The 21,323-nt window shown below is 42.9% G+C and overlaps 1 protein-coding gene across 2 annotated transcripts in view; it reads right to left on the bottom strand.

Moving 5' to 3' along the window:
• Positions 1 to 20,973, bottom strand: part of RNF130 (ring finger protein 130) — an 87,375-nt gene extending 66,402 nt beyond the window's left edge. For both annotated transcript variants that reach the window (XM_032464878.1, XM_032464879.1), the window contains exon 1: positions 20,289 to 20,973. In XM_032464878.1, the coding sequence (XP_032320769.1) occupies positions 20,289 to 20,739 (451 nt within the window). In that variant the 5' untranslated portion in view covers positions 20,740 to 20,973. The remainder of the gene's footprint in view (positions 1 to 20,288) is intronic.
• Positions 20,974 to 21,323: the final 350 nt, after the last annotated feature.

Genomic DNA, 21,323 nt, shown 5'->3' with positions numbered 1-21,323 from the left:
TTTATACCCTCCCACCCCCTTTCCCTGTTAACAATAAGATTGTTTACTAAGTCTGCAAGTCTGTTTCTGTTTTGTAGATGAGTTTACAGTGTCCTTTTTTTTTTTGGATACCACACATGAGTGATATCACATGGTATTTTTCTTTCTCTTTCTGGTTTCTTTCACTTAGAATGACGCTCTCTAGGTCCATCCATGCTGCTGCAAATGGCATTATTTTAGTCTTTTTTATACTCATCCCATTTTAATCTCTGCATTCAGCCTCTCCACTGAAAGAGCTGTAAGAGGCACCAATAACCTCAGTGTTGCTACATCCCAGGACGCTAAAAAATCTTAACCCTCCTCCAAATTGACCTCTCCGCAACCTCTGTCCCAGCTGAACACCCTCCTCTCTTGGCTCCCAGAGCCCTCATCCTCCTGGCTTTCCTCCTCCTCCTCAACGGCCCTCCTTCCTAGTCTTCCTGACTGACTCCTCTCCCTCCACCAGATTCTTCACCGCTGATGCTCCTGAGCCCTCAAACCATCTGGACGCAGGCCTGAGACTCTCCAGAGCTAGAATTCTCTCTACGTGGAGGGCAGACTTTTTTACTTACTGGAACAACGATGCTTACTAACTTCTCATACCAATCAGCCCTTTTCTGAGAAACTATTCTTCAAACTTTACTTATATAAATCCACAGTTTCCAAAACATACAACTAAATCAGAATGCTAAGACTCAAGAGAGAAATACGGAAAGTTCCACACAGGGAGGAAAGTCACTCCCTCCCGTTCTGCGCAGAGACAGGTCTTGGCCTTGGTGAGCTCACAGATATTCTGGAATGTCTTTCCTGGTTCACGTGGAAGGAGGCATGGGAGGCACAGGCAAGGGTAAGGCAGTCACTCTCCAATGTATGTGTTTTCTGCCTGCTCTGCCCCATTTCCAGGCAAGGCCATGGGATCAACTTGGGGTTCGAGGTAGATTCTACTAGCTGCCCCCCAAAAAACCCCACCCCCAAACCAAAGACCTTATTTAATTCGGGCATCACTTCTACACAGTCATATGCCTCAAGTGACACCTACTTGAGCCTAGGAGGGTGAAGGCAGACAGACCAAAATGAGCCACACAAAAGTAACATATGAAGGAGAAGCCACAGGATGTGAATCAGGAAACCTGTGACTCCAGCTGCTGCTGGCAGCCATTTTATGATAAACGGGGGCTCAATCTCTGGGTAAAGTTGAAACTCTGATGGAAGGGACAAGATCGTTGGTAACACGCCAACTGTTGAATCCTTGAAGCCTGGAGGTGGCCCTGCCTTGGCGCTTCCAGTTCTGAGATGGGATTAACGTCCTCCTTACTTGCAATCAGTCTAAGCAGGGATTTGTTACTTGGAGCACCCATGCTCTCGTGAGAGTCAAGCGGCAATGCTCGAACTGGGGCTTTCTCCCAGCTGAGGGGCACTCAGCCCACCAGGATCCACAACTGGCAACTCAAGCCCAGCAGGACGGTCGGACCTAAGGGGAAAGCTTCCTGGGAAAGTCCCCTGACACAGGGAGGCAGCTGCGACGCCAGTGCTTTGCCTCCCTCCCACACCTGAGCAGAGTGGTAGTTTTCCAGGAGAGGACAGCTTCACTTGAAGACTAACATCCAGAGCAAGGGTTCGTGACAAGGATCCACGGCTAGAATCCAGGACGCCAGGGAAATCGTCTTTACTTTCACTAAACACTAACTGAAATCTAGCATTTTCTTCATCTATCAATGGAGACAAAAAGACATCTATAATTTGTAATTAATAGCAATTGCATTGATTTTTGCATGTATCACAAAATACTAGTAATTAAAGTTATTTAATCCAGCCCTAGAGCTTGTTACTTTATATGTTAAAAAAAAAAGCCCACATTTTACTATGTTACGAATATTTTGAATACACTGATACTTGTGTTTCAGGATACCTGGTTTCCTTTAATCCCATTTACTTTTGTACTCATCACTATTCTGAGAAGCAGCCAACAGGTTTCTTTTTCACTAGACTGCAGAAGGGAGTCTCACCTGCCTGGTTTAGTTTGTTTAACGTACACATTCAGATCAGTTGTCACTACTTTAGTTTGTTCTTACTATTCTCAAGCTCCTTTATACTTCTCCTCTTCTCTGCTTCTGAACGCATGTATGGATCAAACTGTCTTTATTTCCCTCTCTTCTTCCATCAATATACTCAAGTTCTATTTTTTTGAAGGTACCTTTTAAATACTAACATGCATACCTGATAAAAAGTTGACATTTAATCACTATCTTTGTCCTCTTCCTGACGAACACAAGGCTCTTAAAACAGCTATCAAAACAAAGTACTAGAAACTTGGGGTCTTGAACAACAGAAATTAATTCTCTCATAGTTCTGAAGGCTAGAAGTCTGAAACCAAGGTGCTGGCAGGATCATGTTCCCTATGCAGGTCCCAGTGGAGAATCCTTCCTTCCCTCTTCCAGCTTCTGGCAGTTTCAGGTGACCTTGGCTTGTGGCTGCATCACTCCTGCCTCTGCCTTCACATGGCCTCCTCTGTGTCTGCCTCTTCACTTCCATCACTTATAAAGACACTTATCATTGGATTTAGGACCCACCCACATAATCAAGGATGATCTCATCTCAAGATCTCTAATTTAATTACACCTGCAAGGTGTAACTACAGGTTCCAGGCATTAGGACATGGACCTGTCTTCTGGCAGGCCACCATTCACCCCTCTTCAGAATGCAGCTCTGACCATCTCCTTCCCTCTGATGTGTAATTGCCCGCTACGCAGTTGCACCTTACATCTAATTATCCCCTCCCTAATACTCAATGTTTCACATAGCCAGTGCTTGTTAAACTTTGCCTACAGATGCTTCTCAGTCCTTATTTCAGTCAAGGTTCTCCAGAGAAACAGACCAGTAAGATAAGTGTGTGTATAAAGAGATTTATTAAGGAACGGGCTCATGTGATTATGGAGGCTGACGGGTCCTAGGATCGGAAGTCAGCACACTGGAGGGCCGATGGTGGAGTTCCAGCCCAAAGGTTGGCAGGAGTGAGACTCAGGATGAGATGATGTTTCAGTTGAGGCTGAAGGCAGGAAAACATCAATGTCCAGTTTGAAGGCAGTCAGGTTGGAGGAGAATCGGCCCTTTTGTTCTATTCAGGCCTTCAACTGATTGGTTGAGGCCCACCCACAATGGGGGTGGGAGTGGGAAATCAGCTTTATTCGGTCTACCAATTTATATGTCAATCTCGCCTAAAAGCACCCTCACAGAAACACCCAGAATGATGTCTAACCAAATACCTGGGACCTCTGCTGCCCAGCCAAGGTGACACATAAAATTAACCATCACAGCACACTTCACATTCCACTTTTCCCCTCTGTTTCCTCCTTCTTATTTATTCTACATCCTTTAGAAGTTCTTTCATTTAAGATTTCAGGGTAAACTTACTTTTTAGGTTACGCTTGTCTTTACATATCTGAAAACTTCTTTAACTTGCTCTCATTCTTGAATGATAGCTTAATGAGGTTAAAAAAAATCCAGATGGTTATTTTTCTGACAGCACGCTGAAGATATTGTTCCATTATCTTCTGCTTCTTATGTTGAGAAGCAGCTCAATGAAACATTTTAATTGTGTAGGCTCAAATGTTACTGTGTATACTTTTTACTTCTGACTTAAAAAAAGTAAAATAAGTGTTTTTTAAAATTTTCTATTAATTGGAAATTTTTACTTCTTCAGGTATATTCTAAAGAAAGAAACTTTTACAATAAATTACCTTTTAATATAGAATTTTAAGGAAGAAGGGAACAATAAAATATATTCTGTATACCTAAAATGCTGGATATATCAATCAACATTGCAAGAAGAGTCACACAAAGCTGAATTGTCAGCAAGTTTAACTGTCAATAGCTCTCCATTATCATTTGTCTTCTATACTCAGTTACTGTAGATCTCAAATGGATTTTGATTATTTTTTACATCCTTAGAATTTATATATATTTATCTGTTGGATGTTCTCCAAGACATAATAAAAAGCATCTTAAGAGTAATTTTAAATGATGGCTAATACAAATCACTTAACTTGAAAAGTCATGTTCAGAAATAATTTCTATTACAATGGATGTAACAAATACTCCATTCAAGAGAGATGCTAAAAATCAAAGTAACTTAAAAAATCACTGCTAGGTCCTCATACAGTCATGGTATCAGAGCATGACATTTGCAGGTGCTAATTATTTAACCCACTTCCCTCCCCGTTCCATAGAAGCATCACGGCACCGAGCACACCTCTTTTTGAGGCTCTCTTTTCCGCTGGCTCCCACCCATCAGGCTTTCCTCCCACGGCTCTGATCACTCTCGTTTTCCCACTGCTGGCCTCTCTGCTCGAGGCGCTCACTGAGGCTCTGCCCCAGGCCTTCTTTTCTCAGTGGGCAATCTCACCCATTCACGTGGCTTCAACCATCACCTATATGTAGATGACGTCTAAATCTAAACCTCTCTTGAGCTTCAGTATTGAATTTTCAACTGCTAGGTACTTCTCCATGAATACTGAGTATCTCGGAGTCATTATCCTCCCCCCACCCGCCCAAAAGGTGATCTGTGTGGAATTCCTTACTGCTAGCGTCATCATCTACCTAAATCCGTTAGGCTGAAATTCCTGAAAACAGGGAAGTGATAGAAAGAGACTCAGCTCAGTCAGTAGTGTTCATTTTCTTGGCTGTCACCAAGAGCCCACCCAAACAGAGCAAAGCCACTGACTGTGACTCCACTCTGTTGGTGTATAGAAAAATGTCTGAGCCCCATCGAAGGCCCAGGGGAGCACCTGAAGGCATTATTTCCCTTCTAGCTTTACTGAGGTATGATTAACAAACAAAACCTGTACACATCTAAGGTGTACAGCACAGTCATCTGTTACACCTACACACTGTGAAGTGAACACACACTGAAGCCAATTAACACATCCAGCACTCCATACAGTTACCTTTCCGTGTGTGTGTGGACACACAAGCACTTACGATCTACTATTATACCCAATTTCAAGTGTACGATACAGCATTATTAATGAGTCACCATGCTATACACGAGACCTCCAAAACTTCTTCATTTTATAACTGAGGGTTTGCAACTTCAGAAAGCATTATTAATTCTTGGGCAGAAAAGTAAAAGGCGTGGGAGCACTTCTAATTTGTTTATCACTTCCTGTTTCTGGTACTACTACTTTTAGTACTAATGACTCTGACAAAAAGACAGTGTTGACAAAGATCGGGTTACCTGGAAAGTAATTTCAGATGTAAGAACGATGGATTCAACAATATATTAAAAGGAACGTGCACTGTGATCAGGGATGCAGAGATGGTCCATCATCCACAAATCAATGCGATGCACCACATCAACAAAAAGAAGGATCAAAATCACATGATCATTTCCACAGATGCAGAAAAAGCATATGATAAAACCCAGTATCTACTTATGATAAAAACCCTCCACAAAGTAAAGTGGGTAGAGAGGTAATGTATTTCAACATAATGACAAGCCCACAGCTAACATAATAAACAGTGAAAAACTAAAAGCTTCTCCTTTAAGATCAGGAACAAGACAAGGATGCCCACTCTTGCTACTTTTATTCAACATAGTACTGAAAGTAATAGTCGTAGCAATTAGTCAAGAAAAAGGAAAAAAACAGGCATCCAAATCTGAAAGGAGGAAGTAAAACTGTCTCTATTTGTAGATAACATGATATTATATATAGAAAACCCCAAAGACTCCACCAAAAAGCTGTTAGAATAAACAAGTTCAGTAAAGTTGCAGGATAAAAATTCAACATACAAAAAAAATCTGCTGCATTTCTATATACTAATAACAAACTATCAGAGAGAGAAATTAAGGAAACAATCCCATTTACAATTGCAACAAAAAGAATGAAACACCTAGGAATAAACTTAACCAAGGAGATGAAACACCTATACAATTAAAACTATTAAGACACTGATGAAAGAAACTGAAAAAGACACAAATAAATGGAAAGGTATTCTGTGTTCATGGATTGGAAGAGTTAATATTGTTAAAATGTCCACACTACCCAAAGCAATCTACAGATTCAATGCAATCCTATAAAAATTCCAACCACATTTTTCACAGAATCAATAACATTAAAATTTGTATGGAACCACAAAAGATCCCAAATAGCCAAAGTAATCTTGAAAAAGAAGAACAAGGCTAGAGGCATCCATGCTTCTGATTTCAAACTACATTACAAAGTATGTAATCAGAACATTAGGATACCGGCATAAAAACACACACACAGATTGATGGAACAGAACAGAGACCCCAGAGATAATCCACACGTACATGGTCACTTAATTTACTAAAAAGGAGCCAAGAATATACAATGGGGGAAGGAAACAGCCTCTTCAATAAATGGTGGGGGAAAACTGGACAACCCCATGCAAAAGAACAAAACCGGACCACTCTCATACACCATGCACAAAAACCAACTCAAAATGGATGAAAGACTTGAATGCCAGACCTGAAACCACAGAACTCCTAGAAGAAAGCATAGGCAGGAAGCTCCATGACATTCGTCTTGGATATGATTTTTTTGATTTGACATCAAAAACAAAGGCAACAAAAACCAAAACACACAAGTGAGACTACATCAAACTAAAAAGCTTCTATTCAGCAAATGATACCGTCAACAAAATAAAAAAGCAACCAATGGAACGAGAGAAAATATTTGCAATTCATACATCTGCTAAGGAGTTCATATGCAACATATATAAAGAACTCATACAACTCAATAGCAAAAGCATTTTTTTTCATCTTAGGGTCCTTGTTTTATGCATAAATTCTATTTCATAGTTCCCCACTAGCCCTTACATTTCCCAGGTGGTAGTTAAGTGTTGTTAATGAGATGCAAGTTAAAAGAGATGACTCATTTTCATGGGGAAAAAAAAAATTGGGCTAGGAATAGTGGAGCTCACACTAACAGAAGTATTTGTCCAAAGGCTGACTGACCACTGATCAAAGGACTTCAAGCAAAACTGAAGGAGAGAGGAGAACATGAAAAAAAAGCCATGAAATCAGTCCCTATGGAGGACAACTAGAAAAAAAATAACACAGTGAGAGTCTATTCACATGAGAAAACAAATGAGAACCAGAAGTTTAAAGTTTTCATAATCCGAGACGTCCATAAACCAATAAAAAATAAGAAAAACCTTTAAAGTTTACCCTAAGTATATAAAATAATCAATGAGATGTGTTGAAGTGGGTCTCAAGATTGGCCTGTAATAATGGAAAAGTATACTTTACCTAAGAAACTACTATTTGGAGGGGAAAGTGTTAAAGCAGTTATTTTACATCAAGATAAGGTATGTTCTTCAAGAAAATCCAAGTGAAAAGAAGAACTCAAGAACATATCTGAGAGAAGGAAATGAGACTTTGATGGGGCAACACATGAAGGTCAACTGGCCAAACAGAGTGAATAGGAAAGTTCTTAACAGATCACAAAACTGGCAGACAAGATAAGAGTCCTGACAGGGGTTCCAAAACTGCAAAAATCTCACTCAGCTAAAAGCCAAATGTCTAGCAAGTTCCTGATCTGCTTTACTGTTCATCTTCCATAGGATAACTGCTAGGGATAACCAGAGGACACTAACACAGTCTAGCTACCCAGAACCTAACACAGACCCAGATTGTGAAGTGACCTGGGAAGAAAGCAACCTAACATTTTAGAGTTTGCAAAACCCGGGGCAAAAGAAAGCTGGGTAATTACAAATAATCTTGATGAGAAAGAAAAGAAGAAACCAACAAGAATGCACAAGATAAATTCAACTTTAAGGAAGACTTATACAAAGTAAAGGCAAATGCAGGGTGACAGTATAGACTTACAGAAATTTCCCCCTCCACAATTTTTTTTCCCAAAATCTTTTAAAAAGCTCAGAAAGAGCTGAAGGTTGCCAATAATGACAAGAACAAGAAAAGGGGCTTCTCTTATCCCCTGTCCAAAAGATTTTTTTTTTTTTAAGTTTTTTCAGAGCAAGAATAGGAAAGAAACAGGTCCACTACTCGGGGTTAACAAGACAACGGAGGAAAACATTTCTCAAAACCTTTTTGCTTTTGTTCTCCCTATAAAGGAGAATAACCCGAGAACTCAAGACAATCAGAGCAAGGCTAAAAGGACACTGAAAATGGGTGCAGAGATTATAAGAAAACAAATATATCCTTAGGATAGGTCTCCCTGTTACGTACTCTCAGTTCATCTCAGCAAAACTGCTGTTTACATTTAGTGTATTCATGTTGGGTTCTTCAAATACTCTATCATCCCATTAAAATAATTTGTAATTACCCAGCTTTCTTTGCCCTGGGATTTGCAAATTTTAAAATGCCATAGTTGCTTTCTTCCAAATTTCCAGTGACTTTGGTTTACATCACCAAATGCAAAGAATACTTTCCAGCCCTCAGCGTCCCATCCTCCTCAGCACTGGTAGAGGCAGGGAACCGCTTAACTTCTCAGGTAATATACACTTCTCTGTCTCCTCCCTTTCCCTCAGTCTTCTTGGCTATCCAGCTGTCCCAGCACCCTCTGTTGAAAGGCAATTCTTTTCCCCACTGAACTGTATTGGTACCTTTGTTGAAAACCAACTGACCATAAATATTAGGGTTTATTTCTGGATCTCAGTTCTGTTCCACTGATCCGTATGTCTATCTTAGCTAGTACCACACTGTCTCGTAGTAAGTTTTGAAATCAAGAAATATGAGCCCTCTAATTCTGTTCTTTTTCAGGACTGTTTTGAATATTCTGGGTCTATATACATTTTCAGATCAGCCTGTCAATTTCTGCAAAAAGCCAGCTGGTATTTTCTTGGGGTTACACTGAGTCTGTAAGTCAGTTTAGGGGAGCATGCTACAACATGGATGAACCTTGAGGACGTTACGCTAAATGAAGTAAGTCAGTTGTAAAAAGACAAGTACTGTATGATTCCACTTACATGAGGTTTCTAGAGTACTCAGATTCACAGAGACAGACAGCAGGGTGGCTGCCAGGGGCTGGAGGGCGAAGGAAACGCAGAGTTGTGTAAGGGGTTTCGGTTTGCAGCGTGAGAAGTGTTCTGGAGGCTGTACAACCATGGGAATCCACTCAGCACCACTGCACCATACACTTAAAAGTGGTTAAGATGGTAAACTGTGTGTTAAATATATTTTACTATAATTAAAAATTAAACAAACAAGCCAACCAACCCTGCGACAGTTTTCTGTTCCTCTTGAGGTGAAGTCCAAAGTCCCATCACAGCCTGGGAAGTACTGACCCACCTTTCACCTCTCCCCCTTATTCTCTGAGCTCCTTTCAGTTCCTCACGCACACCAAGGGTCTTCTGTGCCTGTGGTCTTCACGTATGTTCCTGTGGCCTGGAATGGCCTTCCTTTCTGCGCCCCTCTTAACCTAGTATCTGCTCAGGTTTCAGTCTCAGGTTAAACTTCATCCCTCAGGAGAAGCCTTCCCCGACCGCCCTGGACCGGGCTAATGCTCTCACGCACTCAGCGTCCTGATACTCTCCCCAATAATAATAATTAAATATTTGCTGCTGTCATTATCAGCTTAAGGTCTGTTTTCACCACGCGACAACACATAGGTGCTGACTCACCCTGCTTCCCGCACCACGCAGCATGCATTCCTGTCCTGCCTGCCATACAGCAGGTGTTTAATAATCATTTGCTGAATGGGCATCTGAAGCAGTTGCCCCTCATGAGTTTAGGATTTCTGATGCAGATGAATTAGTCTGGTGACAACATGCAAATGAGAAACTGCATCACTGATAATGATCTTTGAGGAATCACAGAACAGAGATTAGAAAACTAACCTGTGTAAACAGCACACCAATATTTATAAAATGATAGAGATGGACTGTGCAAATTATGGACTAGCTAGGGTACTATTAATCCTTAGCAAAATTTCAGGAATGATTATTAAAGGAACAATTTGTAGACACTCAGAAGAAAACGCTGTAATCGTGGGATGCTTGCACGGGCTCACTGTGTATGGGAGGAGGAAGAATGCCCTCCGCCCAGGATGTCCCCATCCTAATCCCTGGGACCTGTGAATATATTAGGTTACATGACAAGAGGGAATTAAGGTCGGTAATCAGTTGACTTTAAAATAAAGACAATAACTCGGACTATGCGACTGGGCCCAATATAATCACAGGGTCTTCTAATTGTGGAAGGGAGAGGCAGAAGGTCAGAGTCACAGAAAGCTCTGAAGATGCCTCACTGCTCATTCTGAAGACAGAGTAAAGGGCTGTGAGCCGAGGAATGTAGGTGGCTCCTAGAAACTAGAAAAAGCAAGGCAACGGATTCTCCCTTACACCCTCCAGAAGGAACGCAGTCTTGCCAACACCTTGATTCTAGCCGGGTGAGACCCATTTAGGACTTCCCACTTCCAGGACTGTAAGATAATTTGTGTTGCTTTAAGCCTCTTAGTGTGAGGTAACTGACTACAGTGTCAACAGAAGACTAACACAATATGGCCAAGCCATAAAGATTTGCTTCTTCTCCTTCCTTGCCAAGGTTCTCAACCTACCAAATCAGGAACAAAGTAAACACAATATATTTGCTTTTTTCCACCAAAGAAATGATTATATCTTTTATGATAAGACAAAGAATTATGTGCTAAATGCAGTCAATTAAGTAAATCAGAAAACTGAAATGCCCACCCCCCTCCCCAAAAAGTGCTGGTTAATGGAAGAATGTCAACCATCTTAGGTTTTTTAAAAAATTAATTAATTAATTACTTTAATTAATAAGACTATTTTTTCAGAGAAGTTTCAGGTTCACAGCAGAACTGAGCAGAAAATATAGAGAGTTCCCACACAGCCCTCCCCACCCGCACATTTATATTATACTCCCCTACCCTCAACATCCCTCATCAGTGTGGCGTATTTGGTACAATCGATGAACCAACATGGGCACATTATTATCATTAGTTTACATTAGGGCTCACTCTTGATGTTGTACATTCTATGGGTTTTGACAAATGCACAATGACATGTAGCCGCCACTACAGTGTCCTACAGAGTAATTTCATTTGCTCTAAAAATCCCTTGTGCTCCATCTACTCACCCCTCCTTCCCTCCCTCTCCCCAAACCCCTGGCAACCGCGCTCTTTTTACTGTTTCTGTAGCTGTGAAGAAGCAATCACTTTCAACGATCTGTTTTACAGTTCTTCCAGTGGTCACCTTCCACCAGTTCCGAAAAGGCTTAAAGCCATCATTTCCTGGCTTTTCAACTTTAGCCATTCCCTGTGAATTTATGTCACAAATTAGGATTCTGCTCACTTACACATCTCCATCTTTCCTCTCTCCTGATTTACTTTCCACTGTGGTTAAACTTTTCTAGTTTCTGCAATTAGACTATCTCTTGACTCTTCACCTGTGAGATGAGACAAAGATACCAGCCCTCACCTGTCCCTAACATCTCTTTTCTCTCTTCCATTTCTCCAGCTTTGTCATCTATTTTTAATTATATAATCTTAAGGTTGATAATATTTCCTTTCTGTTCTGCAACTATACAGGTTTCCCTGCTACACAAAAGTAGAGTGTTCCTGTGAAACCTCCTGTAAACCAAAACGGTGAAAAGGAAAGAAGCCATTACCTTAGGCCACATCCTCCTGAAGGATGCACAAAATAAATCGAGATAGCACACAGATGCTCACAGACAAGGTTCACAGCCACGGCAGTTCGATGCTGAGCTGTGAGTGTCGTTCCCGGGGAAGGAGCTTGGTGGGGCCGCACTCACGGGTCTGGGTGCCGCTGCCTCTATGCCAGCTCGTCTGGCTACAAGACAAACACTGAACGCTATTTTTGCTTCCTGCCTTTCTTCATAAAAGCGAAAATCCTCTTCAGACTTCCTCCGGCTAGCAAAAATAGGTAGTAATGTAGGTGTTTTATAAAAGCAAAGTGGCAAAAGGGAACTTTGGAAAAGCCGGGGCTGCCCGTGATTAAGTTTTCACGCTTTAACTATGGATTGATTTCAAACGGTGAAAATCAGCAAAACCAATACAAGCAACAGTATCATCATCATAAAAATATTATAGAAAAGCCGAGTCAGGACTCCATTTCCCACTCTAGCGTCCACTAGCTGCTCAAAACCACACCACGTTTCCACTCGTTTCACATTTGGACCAAGTATTCTTGGTCTCAGAGTCCTCTGTTCGTACTGGGGGAAAACATGCCTTTTCAATATATTCCTAGTATCTTCCAGTTTTCTACTTATCCTAACCACTGCTTGGCATTCATTCCATTCTTCTTGACACTAGGAAATAAACTTAAAAAAAAAAAAATCAACCTGCAGAGACTTACTTTACCCTTCAGAGTATAAGGGTAGAGAACATACCCTTTAGAGAGTATGACTTTTCCCCTATGAAGAAAGTTTCATATTAAAAATGAACAATTCAAAAAAAAAAAAAAGAGAGAGAGAAAAGAAAACGAGAAACGTCACCCACGATCCAATCAACATAACACAATCGTTTTTACTCCTGCATACTACCTGGAGTCCCTACCCACTGTAAGCGTATTTAACACAGTCACAGTTCGATCACTATGTATTTACTTCCGTAGGACAGAATCACAACGACCCCTTTTAACGGCTGTGTAACATCCCACTGGGTGGATAGATCAGAATTCATTAAACCCACACGGGAAGCAGTACAAAGAAGTGGTTGAAATCTGACTCTGCAGCCACAGACCTACATCAAGCCCCAGAGGGACTGAATCCCCACGGGCTCACTGCTTGTGGGTCACCTCACTTTCTTCAATTCATCCTACACTAGTTACCCAGTGCCACCCTCCTATGTTTCAGGTTCCACACTAAGCACTGAATATACAAGAGTGGACACAGAGAAGCATCTTTGCCTGCAGAAACAAACAGAATCAGATACATAACTTCCAATCACGTGTGGTGCTATAAAGAAAAGAAGCACCAAGTGAGAGACTGGAGTGCCTTAAACCTCACCCACAGAACAAGGATAGAGTACCACCTGGAGCTGCTACGAGGGTTACATGATAATCCACGCCCCGTACTTGGCATCACTCTTGGTACACAGTATGTACCCAATTACGTGTTAACTACATCACTGCCGGGGATGAACAAAGAGCTCCACAGCAGGAAACTTCCTTTCAGTGTCCTTTTCTCCTCTTTCCTCTGTCGATACAAATCCTACACTCCTTCAGGTTTGAGTTTATTGCTAGAAGTTTGATGTGGGTCTTCTTCAGATCCATTTCTCTCCTTAACGTGTTTATGTTCTTTACTTCCTTGAACAAACTGAGTATACTTATAATATGTTTTAACATCCTTACCTGCAATTCCATCATTTGCCCCACCTCCAGGCCTGCTTCTACCGATGTCTTCTGTCTGGTTATGGGTCATATTTTTTTGTTTCTTAGCTTGCCTGGTAATTTTTGATTGAATGTTAGTCTTGGGTTTCATGTTCTGGGAGCTAGATTTTGTTGTATTCCTTCAAAGACTGTTGGGGTTTTTTTCAGGACCAGTTACTTGGCATCAATCCAATCCTTTTCAGGTTTGCTGCTAAGCTTTGGGAGATGGGTCCAGAACAGGTTTTCCTCCAGGGCTAACTTGGCCTCGCTTCACGTCCTGTGCATTAGGTCTTCCTACTCTGATTAGTGAGAATATGAACCATTCTCAGCTTTGTGTGAACTCCAAGAATTCTTCCACCTGCTAATTTCTGACAGTTCTTCGCCAAATGTGCAGATCAGTACTCGAACCAAAGGCCTGAGGGGACCCCTTACAGCTCTCTGTGCAGTTCCCTCCTCTCCGATGTTACCTCCTCACACATTCAAGCCCATTCAGCTGCGCTGGCCTCCCTGAGCTCTGAACTCTGTCTCATCAGCTTCAGGGAGACCAGCAGACTCTTTCTGGATTTCCCCCTCCCTGTGCTGCCGCAGCAGCTCTCCAGGTGGTAAGCCGAGGCAGTCACAGAGCTCCTGTTTGCTCCCTTTCTCTCAGGGAACACTGTCCTGTGCTGTTTTTTGGCCGATTTCTAAAGTTGCCATTTCATAACTGTCAGGTTTTCCAGGCACTTGAGGTAAGAAGGTAAAGCTGCTGTCTGTTACTCCATTATGGCTGGAAATAAAACTAATCAAGTTTGACTTCAACTTCCACATTTTCAATGAACCTCTCTAGACTCCAAGTCCAAGTAACTTTTCATTTCTCTGGTCTCTGTACCACTTGCGATTGAGCATAACAACAGAGGCCCTATAGTACATTCTGTCCACCGACACCCCACCATCCCCTATCCTACCATACAGCTTCCAACGACGCCTGCCATCAGTTTCACTACCAGACTAAGCACCACAGGATTAAATCACATATTACAGCGGCCTGCTAGTGCCAGGCAGTCCTAGGTGTTTAGCTGAAACAAAGAAGACATTGTCCCTAATTTCCAGGAGCTCAGAGTTTGGGACAACTTGGGAGTTAAATTCTCACCCATAAATCCATAATGTAGTTTTCATGGGAAAAACTAAGGTAATAAATGAAACTTTAGAGCAGGGGTTGTCAAAAGTTTTCTTAAAGGAGCTTAGGCTTAGAAGGCTTCTGTAATAATCGCTCAACTCTGCCGGCGTAGCTTGAAAGTAGCCACAGACATGGGAATGAATGGGCATGGCTGTGTTGCAATGAACTCTGTTTACAGTAACGGGTGGCTGGCCCCCTGGCTGGAGCCTGCAGACAGCCTGAACTATCTTCTACAACGGTGTGTCTTATTTGTGCCATCCAGACAAGGCTGAGCTCTTCAACAAGACCAAGTTCTCTCAGGTAGGAATTACATACCAACTCTTTCACACGCACCACAGAAAGTGCATAACACAAGCACAAAGTAGGTGCTTATTAAGGACTTTTTAACTTATTTCATTTGACATTTGAAGGGTCCCCTTTATTTTATTCAAAATTGCCTCCAACAGTAAAGAAAGCCATACTTAGTCCGATTTATGGGAAATAATGACTGTCTAGTGCGTAAAATTACTCTAAGGATGGTAAAACAAACGTTGATGATCTTGAAAAAGAGTTTCATTTTGTAAATAAGTCAAGACTGCTATACTTAAAAGAACTAGCTCTGAGGACTACCCACGCATCCCCCTGATGTGGATGTGGCCCAAAACACTACTGGACTTCTTTGAGCATTATCCACAAAGGAAGTTCACAAGCACTTAAAAAAAGAATACTGCCTCAAAAAAAAAAAATTTCAATTGTCAAAATTCAAATCTATTTAGAAAAGACAAAGATTTGATACATTGCACATTTAAAAAATTATTTTTTAAATTGAGCTATAGTCAGTTTACATTGCACATATTTTTAAATTGTTCAATCAAAAAGATAATCTCACAAAACAAATTTTAAGTGTTTAAATTTATGTTTTCATTGTTGCACAATATGTGTGTATATATCCTATGTACACACACACATACCCATGTGACTGATGTGAAAAGAACAATCTTCTTAATGGGTAATTCTGATTTGCATTTGTCTGATAATTAGCAATACCGAGCATCTTTACATGTGCCTGTTGGCCAACTGTATGTCTTCGTGGAAAAAATGTCTATTTAGGTCTTCTGCCCAGTTTTTGATTGAGTGTTCCTTTTTTGTTATTGAGCTGCACGAGCTGTTTCTGTATTCTGGAAGTTAAACCCTTGTCAGTCTCATTAATAGTTACATTCTAGAGGTTTGTTTAAAATGATGTGTCTTAGGACTTTACAGTCACACCTTGTTCAGATGCAGGGATCTTAGAAGCCATCTAATGTTCCTTCAAAGGAAGGATTTCTCTTTTATAATATTCAAGACAATGCACTGCAATTTGCTCATCTCTTAAAACTCATATTCAGAATTAAACGTGAACGAAAGGTGCGCGTGTGCGCGTGACTTCTGTGAAGTGGGACAAGTGCTGTCAAGGATCCAGACGCTTAAACGCATGCAAGATTAGACTGAGCCGGTCAGGCTCTGTCCTGTGACATGCAGCTCTAAGCCTTATCCCTCCTCAACCCCCTTCATGGCAGCTGATTTTTTTTACCCAAATTCAATACTACATATTCATTCCTATTAACTATTTAGGTTGTTGCTGCCCACCATTCCTCACATTGAGATCCTAAGGATCCTGTAGTCCAATATTTCAGTTAAATATGCCGTGCCTTTATCAAAATCACTGGCACAGCAAAGACCCTCACAATGTGAAGAATAGCAGGAGGAAAAACTGAAGGCAGCGAGTATAGCCAACACTTCGCCATAAAGAGAAACAGAGAAATAGGATGACAGCAGGATGAGGATTTGGTGGGGAGATCAAACATTTAAAAAAATACATTCAAGTATTTATATGCTAATGGACGTCTAAAAGCAAAGGAAAATACAGTATGCAAAAACGTTTTCTAAATTGTTAAATTCTAAACGGTCAAAATTTAATACAAACATAATTTATTGTATATATCTCCTTTACCTTCTTGCTTGGTTATCTAATTTATGTCAAAATTTGGTTTTTAGAGCCTCCAACTCCTTCTGAATTCTTTTTCCTTTCAGACTCTCTGCTTCCAGGATCACATCTACTTTTTCTCTGAATATTCTGAAACCTCTAATTATATCCAGTAGCCCCGTCTTCACCACCATGATATCTAACATTACATGGCCCCTTTCATCCAAGGTCTTGTTTCCACATCAATTGCCTTCACTCTTTATCAGAATTAAAAAAACCAAGTTCAGGTTTAATTGGATTCATTTGATAGAATCACTTCTTTAAACATAAAAACCTAAGACTTAAAAAAAATGTTATTGCATCTCTACAGTCAGCAAGATGGTCAAAAAAAGTTTATTATTTGGTTAAGTTGTTCTCCAAGGCTGTAAATATCCAATCCTGAAAATTTCTACGCAAAGCAAAAAAATGGCTGTTACCAAATTCTTCCCACCAGCACATCTGCATACAAAATGACATCATCAACACGCGGCCTTCTCCTCTCCCAACCCCCACCCTAGGCTCAAACAAAAAGTCAGTGTGCACACACATAGAGCACATTTACAAAGTCTGCTCCACAGTAAATACTAACCAGCTTACTTTTGTTTCCAGATCTAAGCTCATGCTTTGAGTAAGCTAGTAATAAGAAAGCAACCCTGATCTGTGCATAAATACATGTTCCTTCAAAAGCCCATTCTAAAAATGAATTCTTTGTCAGTAAAAATATGAAATTTGTTACCACCAAACAAACAAATCTCCATTTACACATGCATTCTATTTAATGACAAAGAATATATTTTCAAAATATAACACCTGTTCATGAAATATTTTATAAAGTTTAACACTTTCTAAAACATACTTTTAAAATACCACAGCATCTAAGGAAAATATTGCCAATTTATCCTTTAAAGGTATAGGACAAATAAATCTTGCTCAGTGATTCATACATGCCTAATTGATAGTAACAACGCAAAATAACAAGAAAGGTTTTCACTCTCACAAACCAAGTCATGGATTTAAAATGAGTCATCATGTTAAGCTCTCAGAAAACTGTAATTTTGTCTTTACATTCATTTCTACCAAACACTTGTCCTCAAAATGAATTTTCATTAATTTCCCACCTACTGACCATAGCTGTTTTTTTGCCAAGAATTCTGTCTCATAACTTTTTTTTGGTTAATTTGAACATCACTTTGTTTAGTTTCAACACACAGGAAATCTTCAATAAACATGTTAAGAATTCCCTTCTATTTAAAATTATAAGAGCACAAAAGTCATGAGGAATGCATTATTCTTTCTAAAAATACAAACACTTAAGACTGACTAAATCAAGAATATATAGGGTGAAATACCTAAATATTCCAGTTTTAAGCCACTTTCTTTTTTTATTGAGGTATAATTGACATAGCCATTTTCTTAAACATGAAAGATTTTAGCAGATTTCTACCACCATTCTTGTTTTTAAAATACTTTCCTAAGTTCCTGCTACAAAAGCAAAAAAAAAATGTCTTGGATTTCATGTTAATTCATAGGCTGAGAAACAATTTACAGGTAAAACTGACTCAAAAAAAACCCCCCACTAGAATGTGAGCTTCAGGAAGAGGAGAGATTTTTATCTGTTTTGTTCACTGCTGGAGCCCCTCCCTCTTCCTCAGTACCTTGGATGGTGGCTGGTACGCAGGTTTTCAATTAGTATTTGCTGGACTAAAAGAACCTATGTGTGCAGACCCCTTAGCACAAAGCCAGACTCAAACCACCTGTAGGATCTCATCACCAACACCATGAGAAAATCTGGGGCAATCTCATGTTTGTGCCGATACAAAATGAGTTCCGAGAGAACAGAGGAGAGGAAGACAAGACAGGCGCTCGGGGAACGGACCACAGACTCAGTCCCCACACACCGCCCCAGTGTGTCCACACTTGATGCCATGTCTAAAACGCCACCAACTTAGAGATTCACGCAGGTTAACAAGTCTCCTCTTTTAAGAATGCAGGAACCATTTAAGCCTCTCAGCAACCTTATGGGGTAAACATTTCATCCCTCCATTCTGCAGATGAATCTAAGAGGCTGAATTACTTTCCTAGTGTCAGTTTATGACCAGAACCTTTAATCAATCCTTTAATGCTACCTCACCACTGACAGGGGAATAGAACTAACCTTCACCCACACGTCATAGTTCCCAACACCCTTCTGTCCAAACACCTAAAACAAGCTCTCTGACAGTTGGGGCTTTTGTCTGAAGTGACAGGCAAAGCAACAAGTAGTTGCACAACATGGACCACTTGGGAGGGAAATACCTAAAGTGAGGGTGGTGGCCTTGGGGTGCCTAGGGGAAACCAAGCCCCAAAGACAAACCACAGATTTCAAAATACTGCACAGGGCCAGCTCTTGCTCCAGAACAGCTTGCCTCTCTCTCTTCCTCTTCCTCCTCTTTCATGTGACCCTCACAGATCTCCGCACCAGAAAATAGACTACCATTGTCAGTGCCTTAGTTTGGCAACATTATGTGTCCCAACCACAGTGACTGGCACAGAACAGGCAAATATTTACTGAATGAACCAGAGGCCAAAGTTATTTCTGTGGGGAAGTTGAGACCCAAACTGCCGTTTTTAACGAAGTAGAGGTGAGAAATGTACTCTAAGCACCTGATTACTGGTATAAAAATGAACTTTTAAAAGGCAGGTGTAAACTGGGGACAGGCTGCCGTGAAAGCCTTATCTGATTCTTCTTCCTCAGCTAGAATGCCCTAAAGAAGAAAACAGCTGAGCACTTGAGCATTCCAATGCAGATCTCAGAAGGGGCATGATGTTTCAATATTTTAGAGCATAAAAACAAACACCGTTGCCTTATTTAGGTTGCCTAGTTTAGGTCATCTCAATACGAATAGTAGTTTAAAAAAAAATCCCCTCTCAGCATTCTTAGGGTGAGTGGGGGTGAAGAAGTCGGTAGATATTTCCCAAAAAGTTCGCAGTGGGCTAACAAACAAAATCATCCTCCAGGGTGGGAAAAGTTTCCTTTAAAATATGACCAGAAATCCATACAAATACATGTCTAACATTAAATAGTTAAACAGAGTCTGCCTTTATAGGAAGACATGTGGATAAATCAAACGGCTTCAAAAACAACTCTTCAAAATTTAACCAATTTTCCCTTCGGTAGACTCCGCTGACCTGAAGACTTGGCTACAGGTTCCAATTGGTATTTGATTCTTCACAGCGTGAGATTTTCAGGCGTCAAATTACGGTAAAGCGACTAGGGCAGAACAGGAGCCAAAAGCAGCAGGGAAGATGCCCGTTTTCCTCTCCCATCCCCGTCCACTAGCCACTGAGGGAAAACGGCGCGTTTCCACGTTAGAAAACGGCCTCCCCATCCGAGAGTCAACGCCGCGTTAGGTCTGGGATTTCGGCAACTATCCTGCGGGTTCCGAACGCAGGTTAAGACCTCATCCGTCGTGGGCCGGTTCTGCGCTCCCCGCCACCTCCTTTGTCTGAGCCGCCCCTGCACACTCGCAGCTCGGCGCCTTCCCGTAAACAAGCTGCCGAGACCGAAAGGAGCGTTCCGAGACTTTCCGAAAAGACAGGCAGGACCCAGGAGCGCGTCGGGGGCCTCGTTCCGGGAGCGGGCCGGTAGGGGAGCTCCTGGCGGGGCGCTGGACCCCAGCTGGGGCCGCGGCCAAGCGGCGCGGAGCGGGCCGACCAGCGGGAGACCGCCGCCCCCGCACCCCAGGCTGCGGCTCCCGGGCCCGGGGACCTCCGCCCCGCCGCCGCCGCCGCGGCCTCGCCCTCCCCGCCCCGCCGGGCACTCACCTCCGTGGATAGGCAGCGGCGCCAGCACCTGACCGCGGACCTCGGCCTTGGGCGAGTCGAGCCCGTAGCGCCCGCGGTCGATGCGGAACGTGAGCGGGGAGCCCCGGCCGGGCTCCTGCACCGTCACGTTGATGAGCGCCGTGTAGTATTCCTGGCTCGCGTTGTCAGCCCGCGCCGGCCACAGGCTGCAGGTCAGCAGCGCGAGCGCGGCGAGCCGGGCCGGGCCCGCCCGCGCCAAACCGCGCATCGTCCCTCCGGCAGCCGCCGCCGCCGCTCGCGGACCGGGCTCCCGGGCCGGCGCCGAGAGGCGGGGCGGGCGCGGCCGGCGCTGCGGCGGGAGCGCGCGCGCGCGGCCGGCGCGGGGCCGGGCTCGAGCACGGCCGTTCTCGGCGCCGAGGCCGCGGCGCTCGGCGCTCTCACGTCGGTGGCTCGGCCGCGGGGACGCGCCCATGGGCCCCTCAGCGAGAACGGCGGGTCAGGCCTCGCGCGCTCGTCTCCTCCAGGTCCTTCCACGGCTGTGGGGGCGGGCCCTCTCCATACCCCGGGGCCGGTCCCACCGAGCTGGGCACACTTCGCGGGGCCGCGACGCGGGTGGGAGATGCGCCCACAAGAAGGTCTTGGGCGCAAAAAGTCCCGCTGGCCGGGCTGCCGCCTCAGGCGCGCGCTCGCCGCCGCCCCGCCCCCTGCCACCGAGTGGCTGCGCGCAGGCCTGGGCGCAGCCCCGCCCACGTGCGCATGCGTGCGAGGCCGTGCCCGCTCCCGCCCGCCTGCACGAGGGCTCTCCCGGTCACTCTCCAGCGCCGCGTCCGGCCATGTTTGTACGTCAGGCGTGATGCGCAAGGGGCCGGAGCCTGGAGGCTTTCCAAGGGCCTGTGGAGAAGTTTTAGACGAGAATGCATAAGAAAAAAGGCTAAAACTTGGAAATCAGTTTTAAAATTAAATATCTGTGTGAGTTCACATTTCAGCTGATCAAGTCCAAGTCATGTAATTGATATCACGGAGTCGGGGGGACGGGGTAGAATTCTGTGCGTATAA

This window comes from Camelus ferus, chromosome 22, assembly GCF_009834535.1.
Source record: "Camelus ferus isolate YT-003-E chromosome 22, BCGSAC_Cfer_1.0, whole genome shotgun sequence".
NCBI classification, from domain to species: domain Eukaryota; kingdom Metazoa; phylum Chordata; class Mammalia; order Artiodactyla; family Camelidae; genus Camelus; species Camelus ferus.
Note: the sequence above shows the minus strand (reverse complement) of the source record. Positions and strands in the feature narration are given on the sequence as shown.